This window comes from Vigna unguiculata, chromosome 4 (assembly GCF_004118075.2).
Source record: "Vigna unguiculata cultivar IT97K-499-35 chromosome 4, ASM411807v1, whole genome shotgun sequence".
Classification (NCBI taxonomy): domain Eukaryota; kingdom Viridiplantae; phylum Streptophyta; class Magnoliopsida; order Fabales; family Fabaceae; genus Vigna; species Vigna unguiculata.
This window is the reverse complement of record NC_040282.1, coordinates 5,866,017-5,888,209: the sequence shown is the minus strand read 5'-3', so window position 1 is coordinate 5,888,209 and position 22,193 is coordinate 5,866,017. Positions and strand designations below refer to the sequence as shown.

Sequence of the window (22,193 nt, the reverse complement as noted above, 5' to 3'; positions counted from 1 at the left end):
ATGTATATGAGAAGTGGAAACCACTGAGATTCCCAAATAGTGTTAAGTATAGCCTCAAAACCAAAACAAAACAAAAAAGGCAAGGCAACCAAGATGAAGAATCCAAATCTGTTGGTTGTACCATTTCCAGTCCAAGGACATGTGAATCCCTTCATGAACTTCTCACAAAAGATGGTTGAACATGGATGCAAAATCAGTTTTGTGAACACAGATGTCAGCCACAAGAGGGTGATGAGTTCGGTGGGAAAGCAAGAAAGCCTTGAAGAATCAGCAACCATAAAGCTGGTTTCAATCCCTGATGGTTTAGAAGCTGATGATGACAGAAGTGATTTGGGTAAGCTATGTGATTCTATAGTAAGCACCATGCCTTCCATGCTAGAGAAGCTCATAGAAGATATTCATGTGAATGGTGGTGACAGAATCACATGCATAGTTGCTGATGTCATAATGGGATGGGCATTGGAAGTAGGGAGAAAGCTGGGAATCAAAGGAATTTTCTTCTGCACAGCATCAGCAGCTATGTTCGCCTTGAAATACAACATCCCTAAGCTCATTCAAGATGGCATCATAGATTCTAATGGTATGTACATCACAACAGGTCACTAATCAATTTTTCTATTTGTGAAATTAGGAAATGAATAGGTTAAATTGTTCTGTCATATCAGACATAATATCTCTGTTTTTGTTGACACTGTAGGATTTCCAATTACAAAAGGGACGTTTCAAATATCACCAAGCATGCCTTCGATGGAGACAGAAGCAATTTGGTGGTCCAACGTCTATAACCCAACAACAGAGAAGAAAATATTCAAGTATCTGGTGCACTGTATGCAGAATTCAAATCTTGCTAAGTGGTGCATTTGCAATACCACATATGAACTTGAACCTAGTACATTATCTTGTGTTCCAAAGCTCCTACCAGTTGGTCCATTGTTGAGAAGTTATGACAATACAAATGTAACTGCAAGATCATTGGGACAGTTCTGGGAAGAAGATCACTCTTGCATAGATTGGCTAAATCAACAACCTCGTTCTTCTGTTTTGTATGTTGCCTTTGGTAGTTTCACTCTTTTTGACCAAAACCGGTTCAATGAACTAGCTCTTGGGCTTGACCTCATCAATAGACCCTTTCTTTGGGTTGTAAGACAAGACAATAAGATGGCATTTCCCAATGAATTCTTAGGGAGTAAAGGTAAGATTGTTGGTTGGACCCCTCAATTGAAGGTGCTAAACCACCCTTCCATAGCTTGCTTTCTTAGCCATTGTGGTTGGAATTCTATCATAGAAGGTTTGTATAGTGGGGTGCCCTTCTTGTGCTGGCCTTATTTTACTGACCAGTTTCGCAACAGGAATTACATTTGTAATGAGTTGAAAGTTGGATTGGGATTGAACTCTGATGAAAATGGACTTGTGTCACGCTGGGAGATTAAGAAAAAACTGGACCGTTTGACAAGTGATGAACAAATAAGAACAAGAAGTCTAGAACTTAAAGAGACGGTCATGAACAACATTGCAGAAGGTGGTGGATCTTCAGAGAATGTCGGTAGATTGTTAAGCTGGCTGAAATCTTGAAAGTATAGCTATCTATGTCTCTTGTCTTAACTCATGCAGTGTTCAAGATAGAAGCGTTCTCTTTAATGGTTAAGTTGGCTTTGGTATCGGTGTGTAATTTATTTGATCTATATTATATTTCAGGTCAATTACGTAGCAGCTTAAATTGTGATGTTTCTATTTTTGAAAGTTGTGCTGTAATTTTAATTATGCTAAGATCAGAGTTCGTGACGAGAAAATTAAGAATATTGAGCCGTTAAATTGAAAATTATATAAAACTACTCACATGCAATGGTAGATTTCAAATAGAATTTAATTTGAGTGTTTAAAAAAACTGTAGTCGAAGAGATAAAAACCCATTAGAATTAGCATTACCAAATGAATGCAAGGCCTGTTTTTGACCACTACCAAGTTCAAGTCAAAGAAAACAGCCATGGTCTGCGGTTGCAGAGAAGAATTCGAAGCAGCCTTCTTTCCTGTGTCAGCGGCATAGTTGGTGTGGGGGATAGAGCATCCCAATGATGATCGACAATGGATGATAGACATCGATGGTGAGTTCATATTTCACTAATTCTCTATAGCTGCAGAACATACAACAATATATTTATTTCTTGGAAGTTAATATAGCATGAATCATACGAGGAATGCAATTTAACCGCTCCATGGCCACAACCAAGATCTGAACCAGTCAGGCAAAGGAAAACCTTCAATAAGCACTATACTTTATGATCGAGATTACTGCGAGTATTTTAGAATTATGAATAACCAAAATGCAAGAAATAACCCAATGAGGAACAAACTATTGAGCAGAAACGAGTAAAATGTTCGAAGATTTGTCGTACAAAATGATATGAATAACTTCTAGTGTTTGCATCAATAGCCGTTAGCAAGACATAAACGAGACCTTGTCCACAACAACTGATAAACACTTGACAGTTGTGTTTACAGAAATAACCCAATGAGATAAAAACTATAGAGCACAAATAAGTAAAATGCTAGAAGATTTGTCGTACAAAATTATATGAATAATTTAGTGTTTACATCAATAGCCATTAGCAAGACACAAATAAAACTTTGTTCACAACAACTGATGATATACTTGACAGTTGTGACTAGCCTAAGACAAAATTGGCCAAAACTTGACTCGTTCCCCACAAGAAATATCTGCCAATATCCCACCGCCTCAAAAAATAATTGTCCTAATATGATTTAAGTTTACCTTACTTTACAGGGATTTCTGAAGAAATACAAAGTTTGGAGTCTGCTCCACCACTGATAACACTGTCACTTTTCCACCAATCAGCAGACAATACCTGAGTTAAAGAATGACAATTCTATTAATGACAATTTTGGCTACTCTCGAGCATAAAACACAAATATTTTCAGTTGTGGAAAGGTATTATTTTCAAGCAAAAACATGGTAAGAATGTTTTATACCTTATCACTGTGTGATTCAATGACAGAAAGTGGCCACTGCAACATCAACGGAGAAAAATCATGAAAAAGCACAAAGATGGACATATAATCACACAAGGAGAAAAAAATTCCTATGAAGAATAAAGATATATTACCGCAGTTCTCAGATCCCACAACATAACTTTCCCATCATAGGATGCAGAAAGTAAATGAAACCAAGATTGGTCATGCCATTTGCAGGCTGAAACCCAAGACGTATGAGAACCAAACTGAAAAACAGGAGCAGAAGTGCCTGCAAAGAAAAAGAATGTTTTATAAGATACCATTATGCATGTAATTGACTATCAAGGTGTGAAAAATGACAACTAGGTTTCTTTATCACCTGGCTTACGAGGATCCCAAATCCTAATGACAGGGTCAGAACCACCAGCAGCTATCAGAACAGAACCTTCCCCACCAATATCCAGGCAGTTGAGAGCTTTCCCACAGAACTGTACATAGAAGACAATATAATCTAAAACATTGACTTTTATAGTAGTGTTCCTACTCTATTTCTGAGTACCAAACCCTATTTTTCAACAGTAATTTTGCATAGAATATAATTTAGACCAATAAATGAAAAAAGAAGCTCATAACCAGAAAACATGACATCCATCATATTGAATCAGAGTCATAGAACATAGATTAAGACAAAAAAAGTCATAAAATCAACTTGTAAAATGAGATTTGTACCCTATTTATTTTCTATTTTAATCATATCACTAGTCAATGTGAGACTAAAACCGCTACCCTTGAGGGTGCAATTTAGGCAATTCCCAAGGAGACAGCAGTATACGTGAGCTAGCAGTAACCACTAAACCTTATTCAACACCATAAAACTGATTTATAAGATATTATCAGTCATACCTGTAGTCAATGTAGGATTAAATCATAACCCTTGAGGTTGCAATTTATACAACCCCCAAAAGAGGCTACAACTTAGATGGGCTAGGAGTGACCACAACTTAGGCGAGCTAGCGGTTTCAATCTTGGTTCCAATTCCTATAGCCCAGTAAGCACTTAATTATGTTTTAGAACATACTTATCCTAAACTAAGATTAAACAAGGTCCAAAACAAAGATTGCTTCATAACAAGACAAATTTGGACTACTACCAGAACCAAGTAAAAACATCATAATCAATAATCGACCGGGAAAAAATGTAGAAGATCTAGTACACTATGTAAAAGGACTAGAGAAAACTTATCCGAAGAAACAAATAAGTTCAAGCCACAAGAACAATTGGTAAAGAAATGACAATTTTGACATTCATAGAATGAACAACAGCAGAAAATTGATAAGTGTGCCATAAACCAGTTCTAATTTAGTTGCCTAACTATACACAAATAATTAGCCATTGGCAGAGCATCAAATGACATCAAATGGCATAATGTCACAGTTCTGTCTATAGAAAAAAAATTAACGCTTCAAATGTGTACAATTTAAAAAAAAAAAAATGGGGGGCATTAACTTTTCAACTTACTATATCTGTCAAGTTTTTGCCAGTCTCAACATCCCATTTCCTAATAGAATGATCCCATGATGCAGAAAATATTGACTCCCGTTGTGGCCAAACCACAGAAGATACACACTGTGTATGGCCAACAAGTGTAGTGAAAGCCTCTCCCTGCAATACAATACAATACAACAGATGAAAACTTATTTCTCAAATGTCATTGAAGACAAAAGATTCATACATCAAAAGGGAAATAAACGGCAAATAAGCTTGTAACAAAATCTACAAGGTTTTAAATAACTATTTTACAAGTCTACAATAGTTATTAACATAAGTTTGAACTTAACTCAGAATTAGATGATCAAATTTCTTCTAGAATAGCTTCAAAACATCTTCCTACATGGCCTCCGGCCCCTAGTGCCAGCAAACACAGCATCCTACTTAACTTTTTACTATTCCATTCATCAATTACAATATGCAGAGAAAGAAGAGCAAAGGGTCACATCTGATGATCCCTTAGAAGTCAAAGTTAAAACAAACTTCAAAATGCAAAATATTTGGAAGAAATATGTGTGACTACACAAATTGCAATTTCGACAGCATAATTTAAACAATAAGATGTAAGGAAGTTCTACAAACCTCCAATTGAGACTCCTCAACTTGACCTCCAATTTTTCTCTTCTTAGAAACCAGGTCATCTTCTCCATTAAAGTCATTAGTTTGCCATAGATTGATGGTGCAATCCCAAGAAGCAGAACAAACCTATGCATGAGAAACAAGGAAGAGTAATGTTACAGACTGCTATATTACCGTACTCATAAACCAAGGAGAGAGAGGTGAAGAAAAATAGAAAAGAAAATACGAACCATTTCTCCAGAAGTCTGCACTGCAACACTCTGTACAGCAGACTTATGACCACGCAAGATTTTGTAAGCCCTGACCCTCATAGGCTGGCTTACAGGCTCTTCTGTATTGAGCTTTTATACAAATGGGAAAATATAACATAATAAGCATAAGCACAGCATAAGAAACAGTAGTTTAGTAGTTTCTTTTAGTTACCTTCCATAGCCTCAATGTCCGGTCTTTTGAAGCAGTAGCCACCGTAACAGTTTCCAGACCTGATTACAGTACAGATATTCATATGTTGTACCAATTCAATCATAATACTATATATATTATGGAACAATATTAGGATTACACAGAAACAACAAATGTTGCTATCCCCACCCACTAAAGCACAAATGCTTCAACATCATTTAATTCAGAATGTTTTGGCCGACATGCTTTCTACGTACCCACCAGGATGCATTCCACGATAGGCTTAGTTCAATCATATAAATTGTGTTAATGATCCTCCACCAGCCCCCCCTCACCCCAGTTTTCCATTCAGAAACTCATTCAATTTTGACTACAGTTGTACATATAAATGAAAGTATCCCTTAAGGAAGTTAAAACATTAAAATACTACTAATGACAAATAAAGCATAATATCACAGTCTAACAAAGGAATAGGGAAAGAACAAATATGTAAATAGCAAAATTAATAGAGTGCCAAGGAAAACCAGCCATAAGCTTTATTTTACTGTTAGATATAAACATAATTTTCTCATCAGAAATAGATTGGATATCAATAAAAAAAATGACAACTAGCAATCAGAAAAATGGACAGAAACAAAATTGGCAATATTTAGGAGAATATAATTGTCTTCCTTACCTTCTGGATTGATGATACTGACAGAAGTGATTGCGTCACTATGTCCCTCCAATATATGAGTGCATAATCCAGCACCTTTCCATACCCTAAAATATAATTTAATCATATAACGGTGGAAGCCAAGTAAATGGAGAAAGTAATCAATAATATGATATGCCAATAATTCTAAAAGAACAAAACTGGGTAAGACTCTTATACCTCCCTAAACCATCATAACATCCTGTCAAAAAGAACCTGCAGAAACAGTAACACTCAACTTTAAATTCTTAATGAATGAGATACAGGTAAAAAACCATTCAACTTAGTAAACTAAAATCAAAATTATTATATCACTGAAAATTATAGGTAAACAAACAAAAAGTATTTACAATAATACTAATCATTAATTCAATGGCCAAAACTCTAAAGAACCTATTCACAAAGAGGGTTAGGCTGTTTCCCCTTAATACTGCCACTGTCACCATCAACCACAATTCAAAATACACCTCAAAATGGGAACTCATGAGTTAAAAAAATGGCTTTACAATAACATTCATTAACCCAATCGCCAAAACTTTAAAAAAACTACTCAAAATTAGGCTTGTGTCCTCTGGCTACTGCCAATGCAAAAATAAACCAAGCAGTAACTACTGCTTCCAATCACTTTTTCCATTATCACCAAATATGGTTAACAAATTGATTGAAGTCAACAAAAACCAATCACACTGACTTAAATTCAACCTTGATAAAATCTTTCACACAGAGAGCCCCGTACAAAATAATGGCATATTACAGTTGCCAGCAGCAGTACCGAACATAAGAGTTAATATAGAATATATTAACACAAACTAAGAAACTCCATCAAAATATGACACATTAACAAGCTTACCGAGAAGAAGAACCATCAACAGCACTGACCCAGTCATCATGTAAAGACGGGTCTTCCTCCTTCCGTGGGGCCACCGCCCTTGTGTACTCAATTTCCAATATCCTTTCCTATAAATTGACCATTCAAAACAGTCAGTTACCTTTCCAATACTTGATCATTAAAAAAACAGTTAGCTACCTTTCCATAAAACAGTTAGCGATGATTATATTACATAATAGCAAAAGGAAACAATTGGTCAGTTTCCCATGTAAAGAAATAAAGTAAAAGAAATTCGTAATTATTGTTTGCATCCCCAAGATAAATTTCCAATCCATGGAAACTCCAAACAACTCCATAAAAAATGGGTCAACAGTCACTTTGGTTCTAAAAAGAGTAATTTAATGTCACTTTGATCTATAAAGTATTAAAATCTAAAAGAGGCCCCTAAAAGTGCAATTTTTCTATCACATTGGTCTTGACATTAGAAAATGATAAAGTTTACATTTGTACACACAAAACACTATCATTCTGGTCTTTAGACTAAACCACTTGTTGTAATTCTACTTATCTAAACATGTAATTCCCCAAGATATATTTGCAATCCATGGAAACTCTAAACTCCATAAAAAATGGGTCAACAGTCACTTTGGTTCTAGAAAGTGTAATTTAATGTCACTTCAGTCTCTGAAAGTATTAAAATCTAAAAAGTGACCCCCAAAAGTGTAATTTTTCTGTCACATTGGCCTTGACATTAGAAAATCTCTGCTAAAGTTTACATTTGTACATACATAACACTGTCAAGTTGGTCTTTAGACCAAACCACTTATTGTAATTCTAATTCTTGAACTTAAACACTGTCAATCATTTTAGTCGCTGAACATAATCACTTAATTTCATTTTAGTCCCATACTTAAAGAATTTGTCATCTTAAAATAACTCTAAACCCTTGTTTGACTGAGAGGAGGGGGAAATTGAGATTATATGGTGTGGTAGAAGGACCCACAATACCGTTTCTCACCTATCTTCAGTGTTATCAGAACCAAACGGTTATGGACCAGTCAAGGAGGTACTAGATGAGTGGAACACTGATTGAAACAGGAGGTTACTAGTTGAACTGCATGACCCACTATATTATTAAATATATATTTTATATCATAAATAGAGTACTAAAAAATTGTCTTCCATTTTTTAAAGATATGTATCAGTGTAGTGACTATATTGATCTTAAAACACGCATTAGCATCTCTCCCCAATAAAATTTGGAGTTTCCTTTACAATATATCTTAAGAACACATAAGAAAGTAGCAGGGCATGGTAGATGTTGAGCGGATTGGCATGAAGAAAGGGTGTGGTAGGCAGACTGATGTGAAGCATGGCAGTCAGAAAAGTGGTGCACCAAAATACCTTGGACGAGATTAGATCAGACCAAAGGTTCACCAGTTTTATCCCGTTCAGAGTCAGGCTGATGAGGTATTGCCTATTTCTACTCATTTCTCCATCTCTCTCCTCATCTCTAATCTATTTCTCTTCGACAAAATGCTATTGATTACTTTTTTATTTCTTATCGATTTCTATTTCTATTCCTTTCCTACCTAATTCTCTCCTCTTCACCAAACACAGTATAAGTGTTTAAATTTGTGAACTTAAAGATGAAAATAACAATGAGTGTATAAAATAGACACAAACATCAATAGGCAGCTTCAATTTCTATTCGGAAAAATCGCATCCTCTTACTACACACATAAAACCAATGTACATTGTTCACTTTCTGTCATACAGACAATCATACAATTGTAAAGATAAGTAGAACAGGATTTGTAATCATTTCAAAAGTATTACCGCAGAGATTCCCTTAGCCAGAAGAAACTGTTCGAGCGACATCCGCACGAACTCGCCATCGATCAAAAAATCAAAAGGCTCAGGCTGATAATCAGAATCTGCAAAATCAACCACCAAGGAATTTCATCAGTAGTCTTGAAATAACCAAAACAAACACGGCACAGTTTGAAAATGAGATTAAAAATTGAAATTACCGTTGGATTGAATGAGTGCGTTGACGAGAGATGATAGGCCGAATCGAGTGAGGTCTGCAGGGATTGCGATGGCGGTGGACGGAACTATGAACGGCGCATTCAACTTCGTCACGAACCGCACTTGGATCCTCCTCGCGCTCCCTTCGCCATTTTCTTCGTTCATATTCATTTTCGTTTCCTCTCACGCTTTTTATTCTGCAAGGTTAAGGAGAAAACGGAGCCCCAGAAAAGAAGAGCGCCAAGCGACGAGGAAGAAAAAGCAGCAGCTAGGGTTTAACGGTTTTCAAGTTAGCATATTCAGCTGTCCATGGGTTTTAGACGATATTATGCCGTTTGGTAGTAAGAGAATTGGGTACTAAGAAAATAATTCCTTTTATTAGTAGTATAGTATAGGTATATAATTTATAAGTTTATTATTTTATATGACTAATTATTTGAAAAATACGAAAATAATATAATTTAATATATATATATATATATATTAAAATAATTATCTAGCAATTACTTTTGAAAAGAGAAATTATTTAGTTATTTTAAAATGAAGAGCAATTATTCAATTACTTATTTTATTAAATACATAAATTGTTTTTTATTTATTAAAATATAAGATTGTTTAATAAAATTTACCAACACAGAATATATATTTTATTTTATTTTATTTATTATGATTCATTTTAATATTAAAAATATTATTAAATATATTATTTACGAATACAGAACATATATTTCATTCACGTGTATATATATTCATTATTTAATTTAATTTGTTATCTAATTATTACTCATAATTAATAACTATTTCTTTTTTATATTTTTAATTGATTAATTAAAATTATATGTTTATAAATAAAAATAATTGTCATTTAAAATATAATATAATTATATTCTTTTTTAATACTACTTAAAAATAATATAAAGAATAAAAAAACCGACTGGTCTCGTACTAGTTATTTTAAAATGAAGAGTAATTTTTCAATTACTTATTTTATTAAATAAATAAATTATTTTTTATTTATTAAAAGATAAGATTGTTTAATCAAAAATATAACACAACAAATTACCCAGTGGTGTATACTCTTACATAATGAAATTGATAAAAAATAAGTATATTCAAAAACTGAATTAAATAATTTATTATTACTATTGTATTTTTTTAATGGAACTAAAGTGTCACGAAATATGTGACTTCTCATAAACTTTAGCCAATTAAAAAAAAAAAAAACTCCCAATGTCAAAATCCAATTTATCTTCTATTATAGAGCTCGAGCTCCCCTATGTTTTCTTTTAGGCTCTAACCATACTCTAATACCATGTTAGAAAGTAGAGTATAAATCTAACTCAATCCCATAAAATCGACTTTTAAGGTGAAGTTTGCACTCCAGTTATATACTATGAAGTTGTTTTATCTCTAGTCGAGGTAAGACTTTCAATAAGACCAAATAATTAACATAATTAATTTGAATATTATCCTAATAATGTCTTAGCTCTTAAACTTTTTACTATCGATACTATTGCAGTGTGATGAGGCCAATATTGTAACATCCAAAAATAATAATAATAATAATATAAATAAATAAAATAAAAGAGATATATTTTTTTAGTAAGAATATTTTATGAAATTATAATTATCATTTTCATATAATTTAAGAATTATTGAAGACAAATTTAAAATATATCCTAATAAGATTAATTAGATTTTTTTTTAAATCACTTATATATGAAATATATATTTTCAAATTAAACTATAAGATTTTATACATTGGAATTAATATTAAATTATTACCGTATAAGGTAATTCTATTAAAGCAAGAAAAAAAATAAAAATAGAATAAAAGGGTGACAAGTATATAACGCGTAAAAGCTATTAAAAAAATAAAATATGAAAGGATAAAGTAACAATAAATGTCATTCTATCATGTTACTGTGAAGGGAAAAAGATTGCGGACCAGTAATACGATTGAAATGGAAGTAGCAGAACTAAAGGAAATGTGGTTAAATTTGAACTAATGTAATCATTACAAATAAGAGTATAAATAGGATGAAGAGGAAGAGAGGAGAGATATTGAGAACGAAAGAAGAAAAAAAGAGGAACAGAAGAAGAAGTTGTGCGTGTGAGAAGGAAGAAAGAAAAAAAAATTAATATATCATCGAAGTCTTAGTACAACCTTGGTATAATTTCCACGATAAATAAGGTAAGGGGAGGAGACATCTATCATTTTATCTTTTTACTTTGATTATTATTTTTTTATCTGTTTATAATTACTTTAGTCTTTATATTTATCTTAAGTGATGTGTCCTAACCTCATTCTAATTTATATTTAGTTTTCGTTCCTATTTATTTATTTATATTCATATCTAGTTATGCATTGGTCCTATTTATTCAATTTATATTTACTCTTGTAAGGCCCCATTTCTTTTCTGCCCTAAAGATTAGTGGGCTGCCCTTGTAAGTGGGCCTAAGGCCGGCCCATAGTATAAAACCCTTCAGGTTGCCCTAATTTCCACTCTCACTCTCACTCTCGCAGAAACGCAGCAGCTGTCACCCCTTACCCTCACGAAAAGCTCTGCTAGGGTTTGCCCTAAGGTCCCCTTCACCCAAGCTCAAACTCAGTTCCCACTCCATGTAAGTGATCCTGACCCTACTGTGACTGCTTCCTAAAACTGTTATTCACATTTCCTCGTTTAGAATCGAACTAACCCCCTTTTTCTTCCACTGTTACGCTGTTCCGCCAGTCCGCAAGTTCAGCGCGCGAGCTGCCGTACTCCGAGGTCCCGTGTCGAGGTTCCGTTAACCCTTTTCCAGGTACGGGAAGTTAGGGTTTCAGTCTTTTAGGTGTTGTCTTGGCTGTTCTTGAGTGAGTTAATGATTTCATGAATGAATCCTTCGTTTTGGTGTGATTAAATGCTTGTTGTGCTTGATGGATTTGATAAACATGGCTGTGGCAGTGAAGAACAGTGGCGAGACCTGTTAATCTCGCCCAAGCGAGTCCATCTCGCCTAGGCGAGATGAAACAGGGAGCTCGCCTAGGTTTATTGCGCGAAAAGTCGCCCAGGCGGCTCGCTCAACTTTTGAGCGAGCAGGCAACTCGCCCAAGCGAGAGGGATCTCGCTTAAGCGAGATCCCGTGTTGCCCAGGCCCTGGTTTTCCTTGAGCCCTCGCCTAGGCGAAGGGGGGCTCGCCTGAGCGAGCCTATCTCGCCTGAGCGAGACCCTTCAGCCTGAGCGAGGGGTTTGGGCGAAACAGTGTGGTGTTGGATTGCATTTTTGTTCTCTTGTGCTTGGATTTGATTGGGTATGACCACTATGATAAGATGCATGTACTAATGTGTGAATATATGCCTAATGAGTTGCTATATATGCGTGACATGATTCATAAATAATGAATGATGAGTGTGGTGGGGACTTAACATATGAAATGAGTATGCGGTTTGAAACTAAAGGGATACGTGATTAATATGAGACGAGGCCCTAGGCTCATTGGGGCGGTGATGATCAGAGGTATGGATTTGGGATGTGATTGATATGAGGATTAAACTCCAAGGGTTGATATGGAATTGAAAAATATAATTTTATTATTCTCTTATTGCTGATTTACGAACGTTGGTCCGTGTCAGCGTGTAATTCCTTGGGGTCTCTAGGTGAGACCTCCGGGGTCGCGCTTCAGTGGTCGGGACGTAATTCCATGGCCCCTGCTAGTGGGTGTTCATGGTGGTGCCCCATCTGTATAACTAGGTAAGGATTCAAGGTAAGGTTGCATCCTGACGCTCCGAGGAGCCAGTTAGTCTCACTTAGAGCGGACTGACTCTTGTGGTGGGAGTAGCAGGAGGCCTGAAACTCATTAAGGGCTAACCTTGTGGTGGGAGAGATTTTTGATTCATCGTAACACTGGTAACACATAGCTCAGGATCGAGCAGCTCAGGGTCGAGCAGGGGTATCCACCACAAGTGCAAGCATCCGCTGAATCCGACCGAGTTATACGTATCCGGATGAGTCGAGTCGAGTCTTAGTGTATTGATTGGAAGGTCATAACATGCTTGGATGATGTATGCATATTGGACTGTGAAAATATATTTGATTGCATGTGAATATGTTGATTGGCTCTAGCTTACCCGTTTCGTTGTATGGTTGTGTTGTATGTGACTGTTCTTTCTTGCGATGATCATCGACTTGGTTGATGGGAGCAGATGGGCGAAGTTCTCGTGGTCAGCAAGGGAACGGTGATCCAGCAGCTTAGCCATCTGGGCTAGATTCTCACGCTTCTTTCCTTCATGTTTTCTTTAGGGCTATGGCCCATGTATCTTTTTCTGTATTTCTACGCTACACTCTATGTTGTATTCGTATTCAGCTTTCCTTTGGCATCGTGGTGTGCCTGAGTTTTGTCGGGGTTGTGTTAAAGACCCCAGGACTACGCTACTGTACTTGTATTGTGTGACGTTTTCCTTTAATTTCGCTTAATAATTAAATGGGACGTTACAACTCTCATTTACTTATTTATATTTATCTCCAGTTACGTACTGACTCTCTTTTTTATTTATATTTATTTTAATTATTCATTGATCTTATCTATTTATTTATTTATTATGGTTTAATATTGAAATAAAATTTATGATAAATAAAGATTTGATTATTGTAGTTAGAGGTATGACCTTGGGGATTTAAACGAGTTAGTATTATTCAAGATAATATGTTTTTGAGTTACTTTTGGCCATGAGCTCATTTATCCTAACTAATCACTACAAAATTAATCAATATCTTTACAAAAGTATAATAAAAATCCAGTTTTATGGAATTGGGAGAATTTTCATTTCATTTCATTTTATTATGATATGTTATATTTTTTTATGTGATATTTGTCTCACTTCCCTATTTTATGATTGTGTGTGAAAAACAAAATTTTATAACCTTATCATAGATGGCTGCTCAAACATGTTTGATCCCTTCTTTGCCGACAATGTGGCTGTTTTCCCAGGAAATGCATGACAAACCAATGCAGTGAATAATTCTGTAACATTTCAGGGAACGGGAAACTCTACCATTACTTTTCTCTCTGCTCCAAACGCGCCGATTGTCATCGAAGGACAAATCGGAGTTACCTTCTATTTACCCCCAACAGTTCAAGTGAACCCTATCCATAACTTTTTCCCTCCACCTGTTTGAAAACCAATATATTAGGGAGAAATTGTAAATAAATAACTTTCTTTTTCCCTCTTGTAGTGTAGGAAATATAAGATGTACTAAACGGTATAGATATAAGATGCATATAGTATTGTAACTATATATATATATATATATATATATATATATGTGTGTGTGTGTGTGTGTGTGTGTGAATATTTTATGTATAATTTTGTCTTTAAATTTTATAAGTATATTATAAGAAATAATAATAATAATTAGAAAAAAGAAAAAAAATTGTCGTCACATTATATGGTATTAGAGCAACGTTTCATGCGAGATCTGTGAAATGTGCTCATTATTTACTAACTCATACGATTCTAGATGGCAAACATTAGGAGGAACAATGAATTAACTGAAGCAATGCAAGCTATCCGAGACACGGCTGCTGCTCTAATGAGGAATCAAAGACCTGAAAGAAACCTTGAATCACAAGGTTTAGCTGAATTTAGGAGAAACAAACCCCCACAAGTTTCTAGAGGATATGATCAAGAAAAGGCTGAATTATGGATTCAGGAGATGGAGAAAATATTTCGAGTTATGGACTGTGCTGACAACCAAAAGGTGAATTATGTTGTATTTATGTTAATAGGAGAAGTTGAATATTGGTGGGATGATACCAGGAGATTACTTGAAGGAGGAAGAATAATAATTACCTGGGATGTATTTAGAACAAAGTTTTTAGAAAAATATTTCCCTAATGATGTGAGGAGAGCAAAAGAAATAGAGTTTATGCAGTTGAAGCACGGAAGTGTGGCAGTAGGGGAATATGCTTCCAAGTTTGAAGAATTAGGAAAATACTCTACTTTCTTTTATCACCCAGAGGAAAGGATGAAATGTATAAAATTTGAAAATGGACTTAGGGATGAATTGAGAAAAGTAGTAGGAATACTAGAAATTGCTGATTTTTCTATGCTTATTCACAAGTGTAGATTTTTGGAAGATTTTGAGAACAACCAAAATATCAAATCAAAGTATTTTGGACCCCAAACAAATAAAAATAAACATATTGAGGGAAAACTTTACAATCGCCCACAATGGAGAACCCAATCCAACAATTCTTCATCAGGAAATTCTAGTAGACCTGTATATGATCATATCAGATGCTTTAAATGTGGACAAGGTCATTCTGCAAAAGATTGTCATCTTAAGGGACCAGTCTGTTTCAATTGTGGCAAACTTGGTCACCTATTCTCTGAGTGTGGACAACAAAAGCCACATTTCAATCCAGCTGCAACCAAGATAAGACCTACCACAACAGGAAGGGTGTATACCATGACTGGAGCTGAAGCTGCTGAAAACCATTATCTAATTCAAGGTACGTGTTTTATTAAAGGAAAAACTTTAAATGTATTGTATGACTCAGGTGCAACTCACTCATTCATTTCCAATTATTGTGTTCAACATCTTAATATGTCGACCTCCTTTCTAAAAACTAGTTTGGTCATTTCAACTCCCACAAATGACTCGATAATTACCAATAGAGTTTGTTTACACTATCCATTGTTCATTGAGAATAGAAAATTCCTTGTAAATTTAATATGTCTACATTTATCTCAATTAGATGTAATCTTAGGTATGGACTGGTTATCTTCCAATCAAGTCCTTTTGAATTGTGCTAAGAAATCAGTGATATTTTCAAACTCTGAGAATCGTCTAAAATCACATACTAATTCAAAAAGTGAGCCTTTAAGGAATGAAATTCAAGGGTACTTGTTATTATCTTCTTTAGAAGTAAAAGAGAAAGATGAGTTGAAAAATATAACAGTTGTTCAAAATTTTCCTGAAGTCTTTCCCAATGATATTCCTTGTTTACCACCTAACAGAGAAATTGAATTTTCCATAGATATAATGCCTGGAGTTGGACCAATCTCTATGGCACCATATAGGATGTCACCCTCTGAATTAGCATAATTGAAGAAACAATTAGAAAAGTTACTTGAAAAATAGTTTATTCGTCCTAGTGTGTCACCTTGGGGAGCTCCGGTTTTGTTAGTTAAAAAGAAAGATGGAAGTTTTAGGTTGTGCGTAGATTACCGTCAATTAAATAAATTCATCGTAAAGAATAAATACCCTCTTCCTAGAATAGATGACTTGATGGACCAATTAAGAAGAGCCTCTATATTTTCTAAGATAGATTTAAGGTCAAGATATCATCAAATAAGAGTAAAAGCAGAAGACATACAAAAAACTGCTTTCAGAACTAGGTATGGTCATTATGAATATTAAGTGATGCCTTTTGGTGTGACCAATGCTCCTGCAATATTCATGGATTACATGAATTGGATCTTCCATCCATTTTTAGATCAATTTGTGGTTGTTTTTATAGATGACATTCTTATTTATTCTAAGACTCTTGAGGAACATGAGGAACACCTTCAGATTGTCTTGCAAATCTTAAGAGAAAAGAAATTGTATGCTAAATTGTCTAAGTGTGAATTCTGGTTAGAGAAAGTAAAATTCTTAGGACATGGGATCTCCAATAAGGGAATGTCAGTGGATCCGACCAAAGTAGAAGAAGTTATACAATGGGAGCCACCAAAAATAGTGACTGAGATTCACAGTTTTCTCGGTTTGGCAGGATATTATAGAAGATTCATTGAGGGATTTTCTAAAATAGCTATGCCTTTAACCCAACTCACCAAAAAGGGCCAAGCTTTTGTGTGGACGGAAAAATGTGAGAATAGTTTTCAAGAACTCAAGATGAGATTAACCACTTCTCCTGTTTTAGCATTACCTGATCCTACTGAACACTTTGTTATATTTTGTGATGCTTCCAAAATGGGATTAGGTTGTGTTCTTATACAAGATAGAAGGGTAGTGACATATAGTTCTAGGCAACTAATAACACATGAGAAAAGTTACTCAACCCATGATCTAGAACTAGTTGCCATTGTTTTTGCACTTAAGATATGGAGACATTATGTTTATGGTGGTAAGTTTGAAGTTTTTAGTGATCATAAGAGTCTCTAATACTTGTTTGACCAAAAGGAATTAAATATGAGACAAAGGAGATGTATGGAATTTTTAAAAGACTATGATTTTGAATTACATTACCATCCAGGAAAGGCAAATGTAGTGGCAGATGCTTTAAGCAGAAAATCTTTACATGTGTCTTCACTAATGATTCATGAAATGAATTTGTTAGAAAAGTTTAGAGACATGAATTTGTCGGTCACCCTAAGCCATGATAAAATGCAATTAAACTCCATTCAGATCACTAACAATTTACAAAAGCAAATCCATGAGGCACAAGAAAGTGATGAGTTAATTAATAAGAAAAAGAAATTAATAGGTCAAAGGGGTGGGGAGAATTTTGGCATAGATAAAACCGGAACTTTGAGATTTAAGGACAAGATGTGTGTACCCAATAATGAGGAAATTAAGGAAATGATTCTAGAAGAAGCACGTAAAAGCAAATTAAGCATACATCCAGACACAACAAAAATGTATCAAGATCTCAAGAAAATGTTTTGGTGGCCCAAAATGAAAAAGGAAATGGCACAATATGTAGCAAAATGTCTAGTTTGTCAAAAAGCTAAAATAGAACACCAAAAGCCAGTAGGAATGCTACAATCCTTAGATATATTTGAATGGAAATGGGATAGTACAACAATGAATTTTGTAGTTGGCCTCCCACGAACCATTCAAAAATTTGATTCCATATGGTTTATTGTGGATAGGTTAACAAAATCTGCTCATTTCTTACCCATTAACATTAGGTATTCATTGGAAAAATTGACTGAATTGTACATAAAAGAAATTGTCAGGTTACATGGAGTTCCAATAAGTATTATATCTGATAGGGACCCTAGATTTACTTTAAAATTTTGGGGAAGTTTACATCAAGCCTTAGGTACCAAGCTTCACCTTAGCTCAGCTTATCATCCCCAAACTGATGGACAATCTGAAAGAACCATTCAATCTACGGAAGATTTGCTGAGAGCTTGTGTGTTAGAAAATTCTAATAGTTAGGATCGATGCTTGCCCTTGATTGAGTTCACTTATAACAATAACTTCCATTCCAGCATAGGTATGGCACCCTATGAAGCATTATATGAAAGGAAATGTAGAACACCTTTGTGTTGGTTTGAGACCGGTGAGAATTCAGTATTAGGTCCTGACATGATTCAACATACAACCGAGAAAATCAAAATGATTAGGGAAAAATTAAGAACAACTCAGAGTAGACAAAAAAGTTATGCTGACAAGAAAAGACGACCTCTTGAATTTTAAGAAGGTGATCATGTATTCTTGAAAGTAACACCAACCACTGGAATTGGTAGAGTGATGAAATCAAAGAAACTTACTCCCCGGTTTATTGGCACTTACCAAATTCTTAGAAAAATAGGTCATGTTGCTTATCAAATTTGCTCACATTCGTTCCTTTCCAACCTTCATAATGTCTTTCATGTGTCTCAATTAAGAAAATATATTTCTGATCTAACTCATGTGATAAGACCTGATACAGTATAATTAAAGAATAACCTTACATTTGACGCAATGCCTGTACAGATTCTGGACAAGAAGGTCAAAGAATTGAGAGGCAGACAAATCCCTCTAGTGAAGGTCATCTGGAATGAAGCTAATAGAGATATTACATGGGAATTAAAAGAAAAAAAATAAGAGGAATTTATCATCAGTTATTTTAGTCAATGAAAAACAAATTTCGAGGACAAAATTTCTATAAGTAGGTGAGAATTGTAACATCCAAAAAAATAATAATAATATAAATAAATAAATAAAAGATACATACTCTTTTAGTAAGAATATTATATGAAATTGTAATTATCATTTTCATATAATTTAAGAATTATTAAAGATAAATTTAAAATATATCCTAATAAGATTAATTAGATTTTTTTTAAATCACTTATATATGAAATATATATTTTCAAATTAAACTATAAGATTTTATACATTGGAATAAATATTAAATTATTACCAATATTAAATTATTGCCGTATAAGGTAATTCTATTAAAGCAAGAAGAAAAATAAAAATAGAATAAAAGGGTGACAAGTAGATAACGCGTAAAAGCTATTAAAAAAATAAAATATGAAAGGATAAAGTAACAATAAATGTCATTTTATCATGTTACTGTGAAGGAAAAAAAATATGCGAATCAGTAATACGATTGAAACGGAAGTAGCAGAACTAAAGGAAATGTGTTAAATTTGAACTAATGTAATCATTACAAATAAGAGTATAAATAGGATGAATAGGAAGAGATGAGAGATATTGAGAACGAAAGAAGAAAAAAAAGAGGAAAAGAAGAAGAAGCTATGCATGTGAGAAGGAAGAAAGAAAGAAAATATATATATCAACGAAGTCTTAGTACAACCTTGGTATAATTTCCACGATAAATAAGGTAAGGGGAGGAGACATCTATCATTTTATCTTTTTACTTTGATTATTATTTTTTTTATCTGTTTATAATTACTTTAGTCTTTATATTTATCTTAAGTGATGTGTCCCTAACCTCATTCTAATTTATATTTATTTTTCGTTCCTATTTATTTATTTATATTCATATCTAGTTGTGCACTGGTCCTATTTATGCAATTTATATTTACTCTCATTTACTTATTTATATTTATCTTCAGTTACGTACTGACTCTTTTTATTTATTTATATTTATTTTAATTATTCATTGATCATATCTATTTATTTATTTATTATGGTTTAATATTGAAATAAAATTTATGATAAATAAAGATTTGATTATTGTAGTTGGATGTATGACCTTGGGGGTTTAAACGAGTTAGTATTACTCAAGATGATATGTTTTTGAGTTACTTTGTTGGTCATGAGCTCATTTATCCTGACTAGTCATTACAAAATTAATCAATATATTTACAAAAGTATAATAAAAATCTCGTTTTATTGAATTGGGAGAATTTTCATTTCATTTTATTTTATTATGATATGTTGTATTTTTTTTATGTGATATTTGTCTCACTTCCCTATTTTATGATTGTGTGTAAAAAATAAAATTTTATAACCTTATCATAGATGGCTGCTCCAAACATGCATGATCCCTTCTTTGTCGACATTGTGGCTGTTTTTCCAGGACATGCATGTGAAACCAATGCAGTGAATAATTCGGTAACATTTCAGGGAACGGGAAACTCTACCATTACTTTTCTCTCTACTCCAAACGCGTCGATTGTCATCGAAGGACAAATCGGAGTTACCTTCTATTTACCCCCAACAGTCCAAGTGAACCCTATCCATAACTTTTTCCCTCCACCTGTTTGAAAACCAATATAGGAGGGGGAATTGTAAATAAATAACTTTCTTTTTCCCTCTTGTAATGTAAGAAATATGAGATATACTAAATGGTATAAATATAAGATGCATATAGTATTATATATATATATATATATATGTATGTGTGAATATTTTATGTATAATTTTGCCTTTAAATTTTATAAGTATATTATTAGAAATAATAATAATAATAATTAGAAAAAAGAAAGAAAAAAATTGTCGTCACAAATATGATTTCCGTCATCATGATATCAAGTATGCGTTCATGGCGTCCGAGATAATCCCGAAATTTGATGTGGTCAAGATGCTCTCAGTCACATTTAAAGTAGTAATCTCAACGATATTGGGCGAAAAGATGTTGGGTGGGCCTGATACATTTTTTGATGTGTTGCTTGAGATGATCTTGAGCCCATAAAGTACAAATTTGTACCATTTCCATACAATAAAACACCATCACATCAAAAGGAACCTTATTTATGCAATTTTAAAAACAAAAATCTTCACCAGAAGACAACAAAGCAATATGGCAAACTTTTAAATTTTAATTTTCTTTTCTAAATTACACCCAAAGATAATCTAAAATCATAATTTTGTTTTCTTAACTACGATGGAGGAAAATGGAGGGAGGAAGGTAGTGAAAGGTGGAGCAAGGTAGAGCAATGTGGAGGGACAGATTGACTTCATTTAAGAAATATTAGTACTTCGTTGATTAAAAATATAGAGAGCAAAGAAAAACATAAACATAAATGTAAGGACCAGATAATATATATATATATATATATATATATATATATATATATATATATTTGTATTTATATATGTTGTGTTAATACATATTCTTTATATGTAGAATCTTTTATTATAATGTAGTCATTTTCTTTCGTTTTTGGTCTTGTGTTTTGTTATAGTTGTGTGGATCCAACAATTGGTGTCATCACTGAAAACATTACAAAGAACGTCGAGAAGAGCAAAGTTCAAAGATATGACCACCAACCATGAGACTAGAAAGTTTTATAATGAGAACAATTTCAAATTATGAAGGTTTAAGATGGAAGTTATCTTAATATAACAATATAAGTTTACGTGATAAAATGGACGAAAAAGGGAATAAGTCAAAGCATTCATATGAAAAATAAGTCAAAACATAGGAAGTAACAGTTAAACTGTGTTTTAAAGCTTTTGGATTTTTTTATAAGATATCATGTGATAGTATTAATAATTTATTTGATAGACACAATGTTAAGTGGTGTCTTTTAAATATTATATCTAATCTAATGCGAATATTACTTTTTCTTAAATAATTCAACTAAGAGTGAAGATAAAATTGTAAAAACAAAAGGATAAATGATATTTAAAGTAAACATCAATTTATTTTAGGGTTAAGTATGATTTTTGTCTTTTAATTTTTATTAAAAATTGGAATTAGTTCATCTTTGAAAATTTGGTCCAATTTAATCCTTCGATTTCAGAGATGCATAAATTTAGTCATTTTAACCATGAATTTAGTCCTTTTAACCAATTATTGTTAAGTTTATTTAATCTTTTAAACATGTTTTTGAGCTAACATTAAAACGAAAATGTGTCAAACGTTATAAACAACTCAGATGCTATCATGAAACACATTTGAAACGTCAAATAAAATTAACAGAATTTGGTTAAAAAAAACTAAATTCACACATTTATAAAGTTG

General features: G+C 33.4%; 2 protein-coding genes across 2 annotated transcripts; one reads left to right on the top strand and one right to left on the bottom strand.

The window, feature by feature from the left end:
* On the top strand, positions 1–1,785 carry LOC114182090 (UDP-glycosyltransferase 83A1-like). The gene is made up of 2 exons (XM_028068847.1): positions 1–580; positions 698–1,785. The coding sequence occupies exons 1-2, from the start codon at positions 94–96 to the stop codon at positions 1,570–1,572; spliced, it is 1,362 nt and encodes a 453-aa protein (XP_027924648.1). The 5' UTR covers positions 1–93; the 3' UTR covers positions 1,573–1,785.
* A 605-nt stretch (positions 1,786–2,390) lies between these two features.
* On the bottom strand, positions 2,391–9,399 carry LOC114182091 (ribosome biogenesis protein WDR12 homolog). The gene is made up of 13 exons (XM_028068848.1): positions 9,056–9,399; positions 8,862–8,959; positions 7,044–7,150; positions 6,374–6,409; positions 6,176–6,261; positions 5,521–5,579; positions 5,328–5,438; positions 5,101–5,223; positions 4,489–4,632; positions 3,350–3,458; positions 3,123–3,259; positions 2,989–3,024; positions 2,391–2,864 (listed from the first exon to the last, which is right to left on the bottom strand). The coding sequence occupies exons 1-13, from the start codon at positions 9,222–9,224 to the stop codon at positions 2,772–2,774; spliced, it is 1,308 nt and encodes a 435-aa protein (XP_027924649.1). The 5' UTR covers positions 9,225–9,399; the 3' UTR covers positions 2,391–2,771.
* Between the last annotated feature and the right edge of the window lie 12,794 nt (positions 9,400–22,193).